Genomic DNA, 18,560 nt, shown 5'->3' with positions numbered 1-18,560 from the left:
TAAAAACTGCACCCTAGCCGAGCTTTTGCACTCGTAATGCGTAGCTCTTGTTAAGTAATTTATTAGCAAAAAGTTGTATTGTGTAACATTTAAAGTGGTATAGTCTCACATTTTTGAAGTTATGTCTGTTTAAAAAAAAGATAATTATGGCAACTTGCTACAACATTTCAAGTGGGTTCACGTTATTCATTTAAACAATGCTATTATGAGTGCTACTTTGCACAAAAATCATTTCGCTATCCTAAATATCAATTATAGAAGCAATGTTTGGCATTAAACAAACAGGTGTGTTAAGTAAGGTGTAATTACAGCATATATACATGTATTCAAGACGTATTTGTTTGTTACTAAAAACACTCTATTTTTCTATTTTTAGTTTACTTGCCATTTCCTTTTCAGATTACATTATTATCCAAGAAGAAGAACATTGTTGAAGTAAATGTTGAAAACAGTCCAAACCCCCTTCTCACACAAATACTACAAGTCGCTCGAGACATTCAGCACGCCACCTATGAACATCTCGCACAAAAACAACAAGTTGTTCAAGAAATTCAGCACGCCACCTATGAACATCTCCCACAAATACTACAAGTCGCTCAAGATTCAGCACGCCACCTATGAACATCTCCTACAAATACTACAAGTCGCTCAAGAAATTCAGCACGCCACCTATGAACATCTCACACAAATAATACAACTCGTTCAAGAAATTCAGCACGCCACCTATGAACATCTCCAACAAATACTACAAGTCGCTCAAGAAATTCAGCACGCCACCTATGAACATCTCCCACAAATACTACAAGTCGTTCAAGAATTTCAGCACGCCACCTATGAACATCTCCCACAAATACTACAAGTTGCTCAAGAAATTCAGCACGCCACGTATGAACATCTCGCACAAATACTACAAGTTGTTTAAAAATTTGGCAGGCCACGTATGAACATCTCCCAGAAATACTACAAGTCGCTCAAGATTCAGCACGCCACCTATGAACATCTCGCACAAATACTACAAGTCGCTCAAGAAATTCAGCATGCCACCTATGAACATCTCCCACAAATACTACAAGTCGCTCAAGAAATTCAGCACGCCACCTATAAACATCTCCCACAAATACTACAAGTCGCTCAAGAAATTCAGCATGCCACCTATGAACATCTTCCAATACTACAAGTCGCTCAAGAAATTTAGCATGCCACCTATGACCATCTCGCACAAATACTACATGTCGGTCAAGAAATTCTGCACGCCATCTATGAACATCTCGCACAAATACTACAAGTCGCTCAAGAAATTCAGCACGCCACCTATGAAAATCTCCCACAAATACCACAAGTCGTTCAAGAAATTCAGCGCGCCACGTATGAACATCTCCCACAAATACTACAAGTCGTTCAAGAAATTCAGCACGCCACCTATGAACATCTCACAAATACTACAAGTCACTCAAGAAATTCAGCACGCCACCTATGAACATCTCCCACAAATAATACAAGTTGTTCAAGACATTCAGCACGCCACGTATGATCATCCCCTTGAAATACTACAAGTCTTCAACAAATTCAGCACGTCACCTATGAACATCTCACAAATACTATAAGTCGCTCAAGAAAATCAGCACTCCAGGTATTAACATCTTGCACAAATACTACAAGTCGCTCAAGCTATTCAGCGTGTCCCCTATGAACATCTTGCATGGTGGCTTGGTGAGTCTGACTTCTGTCTTGACAAGTCACTCAAGATAAAATAATCGGATCTAACAGACAGAGCAGGTGCTGAGTGACTCGTCTGTTAACTTGACTGACCTCGATACGTTGCTCTCGAATAATGAGAACCTGACGCACGAGGAACAGTGCTGTCCAACATTCCCAGATTTTGGTTGGCGACTTCACTGTCGGGACTCACACAATCTCTGCCTATAAGCAACAAAAACAGGTAGTATATTAGCTGCGCTCAGGAAAAACAGTGCTAAAGTGTTGTCCCAGATAAGCGTGTTAAGTCTGCCCAGGCTTAATAGTGACCACGTGTTCTGAATATGCCTTTAAAACAAAAAATTCCATTAAAGTGGAAGGTGTCGTGGCTGTTTGTGCAGACAGCACAGTCTAATCTGGAACGACTCTTTTTTTTAACTGGTCAAACTGAGTAAATAAATACTTATAAGTGTTGATTTGATATCAGTGTTAATCATAAAAGGTCGGGGCATATTTTCATACATTTTTGTGCCAAAATTCAGCCTCTAGACCAAAAGTTGTTTCTTTGTTTTCACTTGTATATTACAAATAATCCCCTTTCATAAATTAAACATGATACTTATTAAATGTTGTTTAAGATAAGTTAAACAATTATTGAAATGCAGTAAACATTCTATGAAATAATTATCTGCATTTATTTTAAATAAGAATATCTATAAACTACAATTTACCACCTGTCCAGGTTTTCAGTATACAAATATGCAACTGGAGTGATGATATGCCCTGAAGATATTTATTAATTATACCCCCTGTTAATTGGGGTATAAAGGAATCCCCTTGGACGGACGTCTATCTGTCTGTCTTTCCATCTGTCTGTGGGCGTTCACTTAACAATTTAACGTTCAGCTTTCAAACTTTCAGGTATTGTTCCTTCTCATATGAGGTTGTGTATATACATTGTATCATTCTACACTAAAAATTACAAAACTGAGACATTCTATAACATCATGCTACATATTCTGACTTGCGGCATTGGGGGATATCCTACGTCACAATTGTTACAAATTCGTGTTTGACTAGACAGCAATTACACTTTTTTATAGATGATTAAGCATTTTCAGTTATATGTAAATTACAATTTATTTTAAAAGGATTAGAAGATGTTGTTTTCTTTTTAGAATTTTGAAAAACCCATATTTTGGGATTGTGTCATCCACATAACTTGTTAATTGAATGGTCATGAAAAAATTATATGACCATTCTCTCTCTTATTCTGGTACGGCAGTTGTCATTTGCTGGCATCAGTATATGCGCTTAAATAAGCCAGGAACATTAAGCTAACTGACCCCATTACTGTGACTGAAATGTATTTTTATGTGTAGGGGTCTATAAAAAACTGAAAACATTACTGGAATCTAATTTTTCTAGTTCTTACAGGACCCCATACACTCACAGTTTGGTACTCAGCTGAATTACATGCTCTCTGGTGAGCTGGAGCTGGACGCCCAAGGACAATACCTGAGTATAGGTGTCGAGCTCTTGGGCCAGGAATTCGGGGCAAAGCTCAACGAGTCCTACCCCCAGGGTACAGCCACTCTAACCTTGGGGCTCCACACTTTCCTGCTCAGGGGCAGAGATTATCTAATCTACAAGGTAGGTTGTAATGCAAAACGTTTCACAGTCATTCAAATAATTTTTGGTAGACTACGGATATATTGATGTTTCAACTATATGAGGTAAGGAGGATATAACGATTTACCCTTATTCGTGATTGTGTCCATCCTTTCATCCGTTCTTTGATCCCATACTCTTGTGTGGCCGCCCTAACTAAAAACGTATTGTGCTAAAGGGATTCAATCTTTGCATTTATTTAACAATGCATGTGAACTTGTGAAAGTTCATATTTTTATTAGATTTTTCTGACATAGTTGGAGAGATAACCCCCTTTTTTAAATCGTGTAGCGGTTAACTTAAACTTTTCGCTACTAGAGACCTGAAACTTTCGATGAATTTTGGAAACTTTGGAATCCACAGTCCATCCGTTGGCGACGTGTTTGTGTTCGTCTGTCAACGTTTTCGTTAAAGGACATTTCCTCCTGAACCACTGAACATAATTTAATGAAACCTCACAGGAATAATCCTTGGGTGTTCGAATTATTCATCTTTTTATGCCCCCTTTCGAAGAAAAGGGGGTATATAGTTTTAGCACTGTCCGTCTATCAGTCTGTCTGTCACACTTTTTCTGTCCGCTCTCTAATTTAAATAGTTTTCATCCGATCTTTACCAAACTTGGTCAGAAGTTGTATGTAGACAATATCTAGGCCAAGTTCGAATATGGGTCATGCAGGCTCAAAAACTAGGTCACGGGGTCGAAAAAACAAATTCAAGAAAGTAATAAGCTTTAAATGGACATAATTATCTGACCTGCCAATTTATATATTTTTGTTAAATAAATCAAAGCGGCGCAAACACATCTTGGTAAAAGGTCAAGGTCATCCTTCAAGGTCTAAGGTCAAACAAACAAATCCAAGGGAAGTAATAAGGTTTAAAGGGAGATAATTATTCAATATTGAACATAGCAACTTGATATTTGGCATACATGTGTATCTCATGGAGCTGCACATTTTGAGTGGTGAATCTACAGTCATGGTAGGGACTTTTAATTATTTGCTACTAAAATAGAGATTTGTTAGAGACAATTATTTTTAAGGGAAGTAATTTATATAATTATAAATGTCAGATTATATATTTCCTTACCAACAATTTAAGTTCTTTTCACAATTACTGTACAGATTTTTTATTTTGATTATTTATAACTTAAATGATTGATTTGTCAAAGTTTTTTTAAATGATATAATTTTCATGTCTTTCCTGTACTTATGTGTGAATGGTATGGTTCATTACATACATGTGGACTTATGTCCAAAGATACATGATGAACTCTGGCTATGGTCTCTTTGATAAAACACAGCCTTGGTTGTCAGTGATGTCTGACTTGGTCATATGTGACAGTCTACAGACCCCCCCCCCCCCCCAGGTTGGATTGGACAAAATCCAAGGGAAGTAAAAAGCTTGAAATTGATATGATTTCTATACCTGCCAAATGATAAATATACATTTTATTTCAAAGCGGCGCAGTAGAGAGCATTGTGTTTCTGACGAACACATCTCTTGTTTGAAACTGCATAGCCAAGAGATTTAATGTTTGGTGTGCAACAGTGTAAAGTGAGTCATCGACAAATGTTTCCAAATAATGTGTTTTGGTCAAAACTGGCTTACCCCCAGGATTTCCCAGTTTTACAAGGATTTTATATTTGATATGGACCATAATATAGAGGTCCCTTTCACAGTTTGTTTTATTAATAAACTAGGTCCTAGTGATCATTGACTGATCCTGGTAAAACCGTCATATAAACATTGTGTTTACAGCAAAGCCCCAAGGGTTCATATTTGGTCCATGTAAATGATGACATTTCTGAATTCATTGAATATATTTTTATGTCCCCCGCTATAGTAGTGGGGGACATATTCTTTTTTGCCCTGTCTGTTGGTTGGTTGGTCTGTTGGTTGGTCTGTTTGCGCCAACTTTAACATTTTGCAATAACTTTTGCTATATTGAAGATAGCAACTTCATATTTGGCATGCATGTGTATCTCATGGAGCTGCACATTTTGAGTGGTGAAAGGTCAAGGTCAATGTCATCCTTCAAGGTCAGAGGTCAAATATATGTGGCCAAAATCGCTCATTTTATGAATACTTTTGCAATATTGAATATGGCAACTTGATATTTGGCATGCATGTGTATCTCATGGAGCTGCACATTTTGAGTGGTGAAAGGTCAAGGTCATCCTTCAAGGTCAAATATATGGGTCGAAATTGCTCATGTAATGTCACTTCTGCAATATTGAAGCTAGCAATTTTATATTTGAAATGCGTTTGTATCTCATGGAGCTGCACATTTTGAGTGGTGAAAGGTCAAGGTCATCCTTCAAGGTCAAACGTCATATACGGGGACATTGTGTTTCATAAACGCATCTTGTTGGGATTTGTTAAGATATTTCTTTATGTTTATAGGGTCCATATCCTCACAAGTTCAGGCCCAGGAAACCATGCTTCTCAACTGCACCCAGCCACTACATCTCAACAGTAATAGTTTGTTTCACCACTTTTAGAATGGGGCTTGGACTCTTTGTATTTCGAACAAGAAATATCTTTCAAAAAGATATACGGCGTTGATTGTGTTTGTGGTTGATGAAAGATAAAGAGTTATATTAATGAGACAGCAAATTCCTTTTTCTACGCAGTTCTATAGCAGCATCACATGCAAATCAATAACCTTGCGCCAGATTTTGTGGCTTACTTCGCATTATTAGATATTGTTGACCATATATCTATAGTTTAAACCTATTAATTTTAGCTTGATTGCATCGAAAGCCTTAGGCTTATATAAACGCTCTCGATTCTATTGATAAAGAACAAAAATATACAAGAAGAATATAAATTAAATGATTATATACGAGTATATGGCCAAACCGTACATATTTGAAATATTAATACACGCGTTCTTCGAACAGACAGGTATTGTTGTAGTGGTTTTTCGGACACAGTTATTTGATTTGATTGTTAATAGTATCGTGAATCATTGGGCTCATGCTTAGTAAATTGGTTGCTATGGTGGAATAATTCTTATTAAATTAATCAAAGCTAGTACATATCATGGAACTATTGAAAAACAATCCTTTATTAACATACCATAATTATATCGCCGAATATCTGCAATGAAGATATTTCCGGTCATGTTCACCGGGTTAACGCGATAGAGTTTATATAATGAGTCTTGTACTGACCGCGAACTGAACTTTATACCTTGTGAGATGGAATGCAATGCGTTAAAGTGAGGTCACGTTTTATAATGCCGGAACGATGGTTTGTTTAAAGCTTTATACTTTTACATATTATTTTCGATGTTTCGAAAACAATTTAACATATTTTGGTCAAAGCAAATATCAGGATATGGAACAACAATATTTATATGATCTAAAATATATGTGATCACAGAATGCAATACGGTAGTAATAACTAAATATGAGAACGCAGCCTTTAAAAACAAATGCTATGGCGCTGACAATCCTCTGGAAATAAAAGGTGCATGCACAAACCGTATTGATGTCAAGAGTTGAGTGTAAAACTTTTCTATCTATCAAGCCTTTTCATTAGAGATACAGTTGTTTCATGCTGAACACGCAGTAAAACAGTGTTAAAAAGACGTGGACATGTTTTCAATGTTTTGGTTGTATGTTAAAATCAGCCAATAGAATAAATGACGTGTATTCATTTGTGTCTAGCCGCGGTCAGGTCAGGTAAGTTCAAAAGTGGCTTTAAACAGCTACGCCAAAAAAACTGTGTTGTTATTATCCCCCGCCATAGGCGAAGGGATATTGTTTTGGCGGTGTCAGTCCGTCCGTCTATCTGTCCGGCCGGCACTTTTATGTCCGGAGCCATATCTTGGAAGTGCTTTGGTGGATTTCATTGAAACTTGGTATGAGTATATATATGGATAAGATGATGATGCACGCCAAATGGCATTGTACAACATCTGTTAATAATGGAGTTATGGCCCTTTGTATCTTGAAAAAAATGCTTTTTAATATAAGCTTAGAGCTTTATCTCCATTAACACATGAGCCAGAGCCATAAAACTTGCCATGTTGTTCTCAATCATCTGGGTTGCTTCACATTCAACACCCATAATCTTAGGTGTTAAGGTCAAGGTCATACATTGAGGTCAATGGTCACAAACTTGATGAATTATTCATTATTTAGTCATTCCTTTACTATGCATTAAACAAATTCTGTAATAACTTTCCATAGTAAATTGATTCATGAAAAATATGCTATCTGCATTTAATTGTCTGCAAACCCATCACAGGTACAAATGAGTTAAAAACAATAATTGACAAAAGGCACAACAATTCATTTATACCTTTTCTTTTTGTTCTACACCCATCCATAAACAAAATTTATTTGATGGGGGATATCAATTCAACAAATTTGCTTGTTTTAAGCAAAATTGAGAAATAGGTGTTGTGGTTGTTTTTGCTAACAAATACTTTAATATTGAGGATAAAAGTTTGTTCAATATTACATTTACTATGGTTTAACTTGAACTGAAAATGGCATATATTTTTCTTTGTTTTGGAAACCTTCACTTGTTAATTTCAATCTGTCATTTTGGAAAAATGGATATTTTGTTACATTTGGAATGAAACCGAACAACAGCCCAAAATATTAAAATAAAAAAATAAAACTGAAGTAAGTTCCCTTATCATTGGAAAAGGGATAACTGTGGCACAGTTGTGAGCACCTAACACAATGTCCTGTCTTAAAATGCCAAGGTAGTCTCTTCTGAATGAAAATCCTGTCTTGGTCGAAAAAATTTCCCTGATTAGCCTGTGCCTATGCACATGCATTAAGCCAAATTTTCCCTAAATGCGGCTTTTATAAGCCTGAGATTTTTGATGCAATCAAGCTTTAACAAATTGGTAAAACCAAAATGCACACAAAACTGGGTTTTCTGCTCTTCAATAAATTGACACGAATATCTTACTAATTTAAGGGTTAAAAGTGAAACTAGTGCATCTTCGATACAAATTATAATAAGATAGACAGCTTCACGCTCAACCCTATTATTATGGGTTATATTGAACATCCAGAGCTTTATTTCAAACACGTCAATAGCATGCAAATTATCTGTAGGTACCAACCAAACTGACTTTTTAACTCTTTACCAAAATCACGTTCTATATTAAATGTAATGATCGTAATGAAACTGCCATTTCTGTATCAAAGGGGTCAATGTTGTTTGTGCCTTTGTGTTAGATGGGTGTTATATTTGCGGAGATCTGGATAGCAATTTTAATCACCAATACTGTGATTGTGTTTGTAATTATATGCAAATTATAGTAGTAGTATAAGAAGCGTTGTATTGACTACATCAGGAATGTGCCTTATGGCTATAGCCCCCAGAAGAATTGTTAGTGATATGTGGTACATATTTACACATTTAAAGATCTTTTTCAAGCTTACTTGAGCAGAAAATGCTCTGGTAAGAAATTGTGATAACCCTATGTCAATCAATGTGCTGTGTGCGTGTGGTCAACTTTTGGCTCGTTAACACTCTAGATGCCTTATTTGTTGATCCGATCTTCATGAAACTTGGCCAAAAACTAGGAAACCATGTCACCGGATCAAATCTTTCAAAACCCCATGTCACTATAGGGGCAACATGTATGACTCAATCTCGATAAAAAAATGCTAATCTTGACAATGTCTAAGCCAATTTGGAATTTAGGTCAACAGTTAGAAAAGCCTTCTTACCACTCAAGAGGACACATTTATGATTCAATTTGATGAAACTTGGTCAAAATGCTTATCTTGACAATGTCTAAGCCAATTTGGAATTTAGGTCAACAGTTAGAAAAGCCTTCTTACCACTCCAGAGGACACATTTATGACTCAATTTGATGAAACTTGGTCAAAATGCTTATCTTTCAATTTTCAAGTCTGAATTTGAATCTATGTCACATGTACCCAAAAACTAGGTCATGAGGTACAATCTTTCTTCCCACTCAAAATCAATCAAACTTGGTCAGAATGTTGATCTTGAATGCTGGATATTGAAATCACATCATGTGCGTTCAAAAACTGGGTAACTAGGTAAAATGTTCTAAATATCATGTTACCGCTCTAGAGGTTGCATTGACGACTCAATCTTGATAAAACTTCATCTTTTTTTATTTTGTCTAGACAAATTTTGAAATTTGGTCACATCTTTCCATAAACTAGGTCTTAGACCACTCTAGAAGCCACATTTATGACTCAGTCATGTTTAAACTGGGGTATAATGTTTATCTTGACAATATCATCTTATAATCAATGCCATTTTCGAAACTCGCTTAAGTGAGGTAAAAAAGGGCAAGTCTTCTACCAAAGTTTTAAGTCGAACTAAGGTAAGTCTTCAGGGCCATCCTGACTGACCCTTTTGTTACAATAAGCAGGATGCAGATATTTTTCAAAGAACGATATTTTGCATTGTTTCAATTAAAGAACTTATAGATTGTATTTAAAGAAAATCACTACATTTAAGGAATATTGTTTTTTTTTTGTTCAGTGTACTTAAAATACTTACATGTGTATCGCATTTAAATTCAGACTAAAATGCATGTTATGTTTTCATTCTATGTTCAAAGATATATGTCAGTTGGAGGGAGAAAGAAAGAGATGTTTAAATCACAGCTCTTATGTTTGTATAAAGAAAGTCTCTTCTTGGAAAAAATCTAGTTTAGGCGGAGTGCCGTCAGCGATTAGCCTGCAAGGACTTCACAGGCCTATTTGAGACGATACTTTAAACACATACATTTAACCATTTTCACAGAGTGAGACACAATTTTGTGAATTGTTATAATTATAACATTGATATGCTGTCCATGTGACCTTTTCATAACTTGATGAGCCCACTATATCTACAAATTAACTGATCAATGTTTATGCCTTGTTATTGTTCCATTCCCTTGTTGCCATAGCACATTATTGTTTTACGCCAAACTTAAGACTATGGCAGCTGTAAGTGCGCTGTCGAGAGGTTTGCACACACTATTGCGTCTGCTCTCTATTTCAAAACATCTGATCATCATGAAATATGTTTTTGATCATAATATCTAGACCAAATTTAGTAACCAACCAGATCTCATGTAGCACCTCCAACATATGTTTTTGTTTAATGAAGAAAAAATGACCAAATTAAACGTGTCCGCCATTTCACTCACAATCAATATAACCCAGTCTTGTTAGCGGGTGTATTGTTGGCATTCTTGTTTATTCGGTGAATGAACTGTCTGAAAACTGTGTAGATGTGACAAATAGAATGATCTCCTGCTGATGCAACTGAAGTTACATTTGTTGATATTTTATTTCACAGGACAACATGTCAATGAACAAGGCACCTTTCTCTGAAAACCTCGCCGAGCTAATGAACAGTGCAACTGTGCCATATGTGTCCCTTCAGAGAATGGAATTCCTAGCCAAATATCTAATCGGTGCCAATTTGGGCTCCAGCAGCAGCCTCAGCCGTGGGGGACAGTCTGGGCTTTAGCAGCAGCCTCAGCCGTGGGGGACAGCTCTAGCAGCAACCTCAGCCGTGGGGGACAGGTTTATGAAGCAATCTGGGCTCTAGCAGCAGCCTAAGCCATGGGGGGGGGCAGGTTTATGAAGCAGGGCTCCAGCAGCAGCCTCAGCTGTGGGGGACAGATTTATTAAGCACCCTGAACTTCTCAATGGGGGACAGGTTTATGAAGCACCCTGCACTTCTCAATCTCACAGCAACAGTAGATCAACATGACCTCCAGCAGCAGCCTCAGCCATGGGGGACAGGTTTATGAAGCAATCTGGGCTCTAGCAGCAGCCTCAGCCATGGGGGACAGGTTTATGAAGCACGCTGAACTTCTCAATCTCACAGCAACAGTAGATCAACATGACCTCCAGCAACAGCCTCAGCCATGGGGGACAGGTTTATGAAGCACCCTGAACTTCTCAATCTCACAGCAACAGTAGATCAACATGACCTCCAGCAGCAGCCTCAGCCATGGCGGACAGGTTTATGAAGCAATCTGGGCTCTAGCAGCAGCCTTAGCCATGGGGGACAGGTTTATGAAGCACCCTGAACTTCACAATCTCGAAGCAACAGTAGATCAACATGACCTCCAGCAGCAGCCTCAGCCATGGGGGACAGGTTTATGAAGCAATCTGGGCTCTAGCAGCAGCCTCAGCCATGGGGGACAGGTTTATGAAGCACCCTGAACTTCTCAATCTCACAGCAACAGTAGATCAACATGACCTCTAGCAGCAGCCTCAGCCATGGGGGACAGGGGCTCTAGCAGCAGCCTCAGCTGTGGGGGACAGGGGCTCCAGCAGCAGCCTCAGCCGTGGGGAACAGCAATCTGGGCTCTAGCAGCAGCCTCAGCCGTGGGGGACAGGTTTATGAAGCACCATGAACTTCTCAATCTCACAGCAACAGTTGATCAACATGACCTCTAGCAGCAGCCTCAGCCGTGGGGGACAGGTTTATGAAGCAATCTGGGCTCTAGCAGCAGCCTCAGCCGTGGGGGACAGGTTTATAAAGCACCCTGCACTTCTCAATCTCACAGCAACAGTAGATCAACATGACCTCCAGCAGCAGCCTCAGCCATGGGGGACAGGTTTATGAAGCAATCTGGGCTCTAGCAGCAGCCTCAGCCATGGGGGACAGGTTTATGAAGCACGCTGAACTTCTCAATCTCACAGCAACAGAAGATCAACATGACCTCCAGCAGCAGCCTCAGCCATGGGGGACAGGTTTATGAAGCACCCTGAACTTCTCAATCTCACAGCAACAGTAGATCAACATGACCTCTAGCAGCAGCCTCAGCCATGGGGGACAGGGGCTCTAGCAGCAGCCTCAGCTGTGGGGGACAGGGGCTCCAGCAGCAGCCTCAGCCGTGGGGGACAGCAATCTGGGCTCTAGCAGCAGCCTCAGCCGTGGGGGACAGGTTTATGAAGCACCATGAACTTCTCAATCTCACAGCAACAGTAGATCAACATGACCTCTAGCAGCAGCCTCAGCCATGGGGGACAGGGGCTCTAGCAGCAGCCTCAGCCATGGGGGACAGGATAATGAAGCACCATGAACTTCTCAATCTCACAGCAACAGTAGATCAACATAACCTGAAAGGTGGGGATAACAACTAATGATAATTTAACCCCACACACCAAGTTTTGGAGATACATGTAGTTTATTGGAGTCAATGTCTGTAAGTTGGTCAGTCAGAGGGGCTTTTTGTCTGCATAAAATGTAAACATATTTGTATCAAACCAAATCTACATTTCTCAAGGGATTTTATTATATCTTCAATTGTGTGAACCCCATGAAGTGCGGGTTGGGGTATGGTAATCATTTTGTGACAAAGCTCTAACTTATCATTGGCCAAGTCACTCTCTTGCACAATATTAATGTACTGACACTGTATCTCTCACCAAACATGGGAATTTTGACCACAGAACTGTGTAAATAGCTTTGTTTAAAACAAAGGAAGCATAGTCACTAGAGTCACTTGAGATAAAACATTGTCAATGCAGGAACCATTGTGAATTAGTATGTTTTATTATGACACATTTACCAGAATATATTTTTCTTTCAGCGGTTCCTGTTCAGTGTCTAACAGTAGTCTAATGACCAAGCCACGCCAGCAAAGCAGTAATAATAGCAGTCAAGTAAGTTGTCTTCAACATTTAAGAGTACTAAGGGCCGCAGTCTTTTGCTCAATGCGGATTGTTTTAAAAAAAAACTAATGTAGTTATTGAAAATATTTTTTGATTTCTGTTTAACATAGAAATGTTTTATAGCACAATACATCAACACCACAAATGCATATGCATGATAACTAATAGAATTATTAATGCCAAAAATCAAAACATAAATTTCTTTATATTTTTCTTCAAAAAATGTATGAAGAACTTATTAAGTTTGTTTCAAAATATATCTGAACAATATGTGTTTCAAAATATATCTAAACATATTGATGTTTTAGACTTCGCTTTGATTTATTTTCCCAATGATTTCTCTTCTCGTAAACAGGTCGAGGATCACCCAAAACCACTTGGTGCCTAGCGATAATTTTTTCTGCTACCAACTTGACCTGGTTATTGTACTCACGTGGGAGTCAGGTTTAAGGTCACAATAGGTTTAAAGGCTAAAATCAGCATATATGGTCATGGTAGTAAGAAAATTTAAGATAATAAAGGGACTTGTTAACCAACTTGATGACCAAGTTATTTAATATTGTTCCAAATGTATCTTTAAAGGAAATGACTGCAATACAGGGCATCATAAGAAAATCTACATACTTTCCCCTTTAAATGTGTAAAATTAACAATAAACAAAATGACTACAAAACAGGCATTTACAAGAACATCTTTGAACATTTTCCTTTAAGTATTGCTCAATCTTTCTCAGTGAACAAAATGTATGCAGAAAGAAAAACTTTGTCTCTATAAAGATTGCTTACTATGTTTTTACTGCAAACGGATTTATTACAGAACAGGAATGTATCTTTTAACATTATCGTTGAAATTTCTCAACCATTTGCAGTTAACAACATGACTGCACAATATGGCATCAATGGCAAAGAAGAAGTGATCAGAGGGGGTTATAACATGCAAGTCAAGAAGGCGACGTCCATGACGAGACTGGTATGGTTCGCTGTTTTATACTAATTATTACTTTTATTAATTCTGAAATGCCGTAAGAAAGTGATGATCGTTTGTTTCGTATTGATATACACATATATCTCGACTTCACTCTCTACAAACTTGTTTAGCATGATCTGTAATGTTGTGTCCCCGCTAAAACATTTTGTAGTGAGTAGAGATATAGAGCGAGTATTAATACAAAATAACGCCTATTACTCAGCCCGGACACAACCATCTTGACTATCAAGTAATTATCCCCTCTGTTTGATTGTCCCAAACTTCTGTCAATCAACTTTCTCAAATTGTGTTGCATTTCGTGAATCATCAACTATGTATACAACTTTTGTCACAAAAAAGTATATTCAACCTGTGTCTGCGCCACTTGTAAATTGTTTTTATATAAATACTTTGGAGACGATTTGGTCATTACCAACATATAAAATACTAATTTATAATATTAAGTCTTGATAGCATTGACTGTATGTTAAGTTTTAAGAGGCTTCCAACTCTAGAACATCGTGGACTTTAGATAAGCCTGATTATTTTACGTGTATGACTCATTAAGGGACTCACAAGTGTGACCTGTTGAAAAAGTTGAACCATTCCTGGGAGTCTTGAAGAATGTCAAAGTCAAGCTAGCATTGTCTTCAAAAATGTGTCTTGTTTGACACATGACTGACTTTTTTTCCAGAAAACCCTGATTGCAAAATGCAGAGTCTGCTCCGGAAGCATTTGCAGACACAGAACATGAACCCGCTGCAGTCATCGTCTTCAGTTTATATCATCTCTATGGTGCAGGACCCTCAGTCTGTGAACACAGGGAACCTTCGGTGAGTTGACGAGTCATGCGCATGCTTTTTGCATGGCCCCAATTTAAGAGTTAGGTGGGTAAATATAGATTTACCCTTGTCCGTCCATATGTCGTTCGCTGCAACTCTCGTATTTTTTGTCTACTGTAACCTCGAAAATTATTGCTTCCTGTGTGATGAAACCAAACATATGTACCATCATATGAACTTGCCTTGCTGTGTATTTTGGTTCATTTTTGTTTGGCGTCAGTCGAGTTTTGTGACACAAGAAAAATGTGGGTGCATCCGTGACAATGGTCACCAACATTTTCCTACTTCACCAAAGAGATATGAGTTTTCTTAGAAAAACTCTTGCCCAATGAATGTTTTAGAGGCCATCAGCTAGTAAACCCTTGCCTATTTTCATTAATCATTAGGTACTACTTTTCCAATGCCAAAAACGAATCTTTATTAAATCCAATCCCAACGTATTAGTAGATAAAGAGGTTATATTTCACCTTTAATATGTATTATCGATGCTTATTTCATCAATAGTTTCAGGACCATTATTTCCTCTGTGGATTCAAATCAGAAAAGTTGTAACACTCTATGACCGTGCGGTTCATGTTCTTTTTGTCATTGGTATAAAAAAAAATATGAAAAACCAAAATTTACTCGTATGCATTTTTCTTGTTTTTCAGACGCCAATGACGAAATCAAACCATCCAATCAGAAACACATCCTGTTGCAGCAGTTATTACCATATTGACCCCAGTCAAACAAAAGAAGCTCAGAGATAAATACTGTTTATGGTGTTCTAGTCTCTACATACCTTGTGGTATGTTGAGCACGTACTCTGACAGGTTTCATCTTATAATTGTTTGACTGGTGGAAAATAAATGACCTTGTTCAAGTCGAAATGTCAGAATAACAATTGATAATTCAAATGCCAAAAAGTCATATCAACAGCCACATTTGTTATGTGACCAGCAAAGTTGTATTCAAAGAGACACAATAGTTTACTTTATATTTTCTTGTGACCAACCAAGTTGTATTTAATGAAAAACAATAGTTTATGTTTTATGGGAATTATAATGCTGTCAGTCATGTTATGTTGGACGTTTTAGTTAAATATAGTATGTTACAAAATGTATAATTTGAAGCACACATATTGCAGGTATATCCAATGTCTGTGTCTGTATCATGAACCTTTCACTTCAGATTTTGATCTGGATATGGTAAATTTAAGGGAAATACAATCATAACAAAGTTATTTTAAGATTGTCAAAGCTGTTTAAAAGTTTATGGTAACTTGGACACAATTGAAAATATATTGGCGTATTGTCCATGTTTCAGTTTTCTGTTTTACCAGTAATATAGATGTGCTCATTAAAATAATTCTTCAAAGAGGTTGAGAGTTATGAAACTTCAGCTTTTCTGTATATCAATCTTTCTGAACACAATACTTGTCAATTTGCTCATTCGGTCGGTATTTGATCCAAAATCTTGTTAAGTAGCATACTATTTCAAGGGAATATAAATTAATTTTGGGAAAAAGTGTTTAATCTACTTAAATTAATTGATTCTTTGTTTACCACCAGTACTTTGTTGATTTCAATTGCTATGGTTTGCTAAATAATTAAAGCATGACTGTTGTTTTATTTGGAAAGCTTTTAATAAAACTCAGAATTAAAAACAATATTTAAAAAAAAAGATGAGTTTTATGAAAAATGGCACATTTTTATGTTTGTTAATTTGTGTAGTAAGATCATAGACTTACATGCTCATAAGTGTTAACATTCGATTTTGGATGTTAAAGTTTATAATGCTTTATATATGCATATGTAGATTTACACAACCAGATTGCACCTTCTTAAATCAGTGAGTAATTTAACCCAGATTTCTTGATAACTGTTTATAGGTATATTTTGCCATTTATACATAGAGCAACTGCAAAGCGATTGTATTTTCGATGTAAATCATTCATTTAGTGTTGCAATTGTTTAAGATAAACTCACTGTTTACATTTATTTGTACACACCATTGTTATAAAACAACATTGCTTGTGTAAATGCACATATATGTATAAAAACTGTTTAATAATGCAGCATTAAATATTCTGAAGAGCAAAGGATATTTACGGCAATAGAAACACCTTGTTATATGCTATGCTTTTCAGCGAATGAATTTGAGCAACTATTAAAATGAATTTATTTCTTCTTTAAATTTAACTAAATACAACGATAGTACCTTGAAATTAGAAATGAGTCAATTACAAAATAAGGGAGAGTGATGTCATATGTTAACAATTGTCAGGCATAGCAATTGCCTCTATTGGTAATATAACAGAGCAATATTATTTGCTTAAACAATACAAATTAAGATGTCTTTTTTTGTTAGATAATAATTGTGTTTACAACTCGATATAACGAGTAAATACATACAGAATTTCAAATTATTTCGCAATATATACTCGGCAATAAGTGAAAGTCTAAAAGGATTTTGTGGAATAAACAATTTGCAAATTATTTGCTTGTTTCGTGAAGTAATAGTTAAGGTAAAATGTGGTACTTATTGTTACACAAACACAATGTGTAATAACAAAATGCATCAGTAATGACCTTTATTAAAATTCCTTAAATTTACATGACTACTCAGTGCTTTGAGTTTTGTAATTGTGACGATTATAAGTGAATATTCTGCAAAAAATACCTCTATACGAAATGTGTATATTTCAATAATAATGGTATACTTGTATGCAAAGTACTTGAATAGTTTTGATGTATTGCTGATAAAGAATTGTGTAATTGTACTAGTCCTATTCCAGTTTGTGTAACGTTGACCGTTCAACATAAGCTGTCAGTGGAGTGAATTCACTGGGGCCAGTTTCTGTAAATCTTCCGATTTAAAATTGCAGCATACATGTATGTCTTAAATCCAGATTTACATAACAGTGTGGTTGTTTATCTTGAATTTGTATTGAATGCATAAAACATGTTTGTTCTGTTGTTGAACAACTGAAGATAGCTTTAAATGTGTTCATTGTGTTTCATTTTTAGATATATCAAATTGATACATAGAAAACAAAATACAAAATGTGCAATAATTGGTATGCATGTTTAGCCCAAAAAATGTTATCATACAAGCATATAAGTATTGGACTATATGATACTGTAAGATGAAATGTTTAAATCACGTCTTGATTTGTTCATCTACTTTAAGTAAACATTTTTCATTAGTAGATATTGGTTGTATAAACTCTATTGAAACTGCCCCCAATGAATTTTAATTGCTTTTGTAAATATATTCAATATGTAACATTATTGTTAATGGTATGTTTATAGTTAAAGTGTAAATGTTTCTCTAAACTGTAACCGGGTGTCTGTTTAATTTATTGAGATGTGTTTATATTGTCCGGCTTATTAAATTAAATATTGTGCAAATTGTCGCATTGTGGTTGTTGTGATAAAAACAAAGCACTTTCCACTACTCATGTTTGTTTTGGTTCACTATTTTTATAACCAGTGTTTTGTCCGTAGAAGTTACAGTATACTAAATATTTTAGTTTTGCAATTTCTTTTCTCTTAAACAGCCAATACCATTTATTGGATGACGTAGTTGTTTGCATAGGAATTTAAGCTTAATAAACGTCTATAACAAAACTTAAAAGTACATTCAGACTATATCGATAAACAAGACATATCATTTAAAAAGAAATTCGGCGTATATCCTAACTTTGAAATGCAGGTAGAAAATTGACGTGTGTGTGTGTTATTTAATTAAAAACAAAGGTTTA

General features: G+C 36.4%; 1 protein-coding gene and 3 long non-coding RNA genes across 10 annotated transcripts in view; 2 read left to right on the top strand and 2 right to left on the bottom strand.

Moving 5' to 3' along the window:
• The window catches only part of LOC127833847 (uncharacterized), a 19,604-nt gene extending 18,452 nt beyond the window's left edge, over nucleotides 1-1,152 (top strand). The window contains exon 5 of the long non-coding RNA XR_008027639.1: nucleotides 400-1,152. This is a non-coding gene — a long non-coding RNA (uncharacterized LOC127833847). The remainder of the gene's footprint in view (nucleotides 1-399) is intronic.
• On the bottom strand, nucleotides 606-1,281 carry LOC127833858 (uncharacterized). Its single transcript, XR_008027654.1, has 3 exons — nucleotides 1,204-1,281; nucleotides 939-1,044; nucleotides 606-669 (listed from the first exon to the last, which is right to left on the bottom strand). It is a non-coding gene; the product is annotated as an uncharacterized LOC127833858 (long non-coding RNA).
• LOC127833840 (uncharacterized) lies at nucleotides 1,205-18,560 on the top strand. 7 transcript variants are annotated; one of them, XR_008027620.1, is made up of 8 exons: nucleotides 10,927-11,123; nucleotides 11,260-11,345; nucleotides 11,532-11,997; nucleotides 12,278-12,459; nucleotides 12,926-12,998; nucleotides 13,363-13,976; nucleotides 14,668-14,806; nucleotides 15,466-18,560. XR_008027620.1 is itself a non-coding variant. In XM_052359331.1 (6 exons), exons 3-5 carry the CDS (start codon nucleotides 3,172-3,174, stop codon nucleotides 10,843-10,845), a joined length of 423 nt encoding a protein of 140 aa, XP_052215291.1. In that variant the 5' UTR covers nucleotides 1,205-1,939; nucleotides 2,438-2,616; nucleotides 3,133-3,171; the 3' UTR covers nucleotides 10,846-10,901; nucleotides 11,948-12,230. The 7 variants fall into 7 exon arrangements, 1 of the variants encoding a protein (XP_052215291.1); XR_008027619.1 differs by lacking the exon at nucleotides 11,260-11,345; XR_008027622.1 differs by lacking the exon at nucleotides 11,532-11,997.
• On the bottom strand, nucleotides 11,127-12,158 carry LOC127833855 (uncharacterized). The gene is made up of 3 exons (XR_008027651.1): nucleotides 12,053-12,158; nucleotides 11,451-11,586; nucleotides 11,127-11,314 (listed from the first exon to the last, which is right to left on the bottom strand). It is a non-coding gene; the product is annotated as an uncharacterized LOC127833855 (long non-coding RNA).

Source organism: Dreissena polymorpha, chromosome 6 (genome assembly GCF_020536995.1).
Source record: "Dreissena polymorpha isolate Duluth1 chromosome 6, UMN_Dpol_1.0, whole genome shotgun sequence".
Classification (NCBI taxonomy): Eukaryota; Metazoa; Mollusca; class Bivalvia; order Myida; family Dreissenidae; genus Dreissena; species Dreissena polymorpha.
The sequence above is the reverse complement of the archived record's forward strand: the minus strand, read 5'-3'. Positions and strand labels throughout refer to the sequence as shown.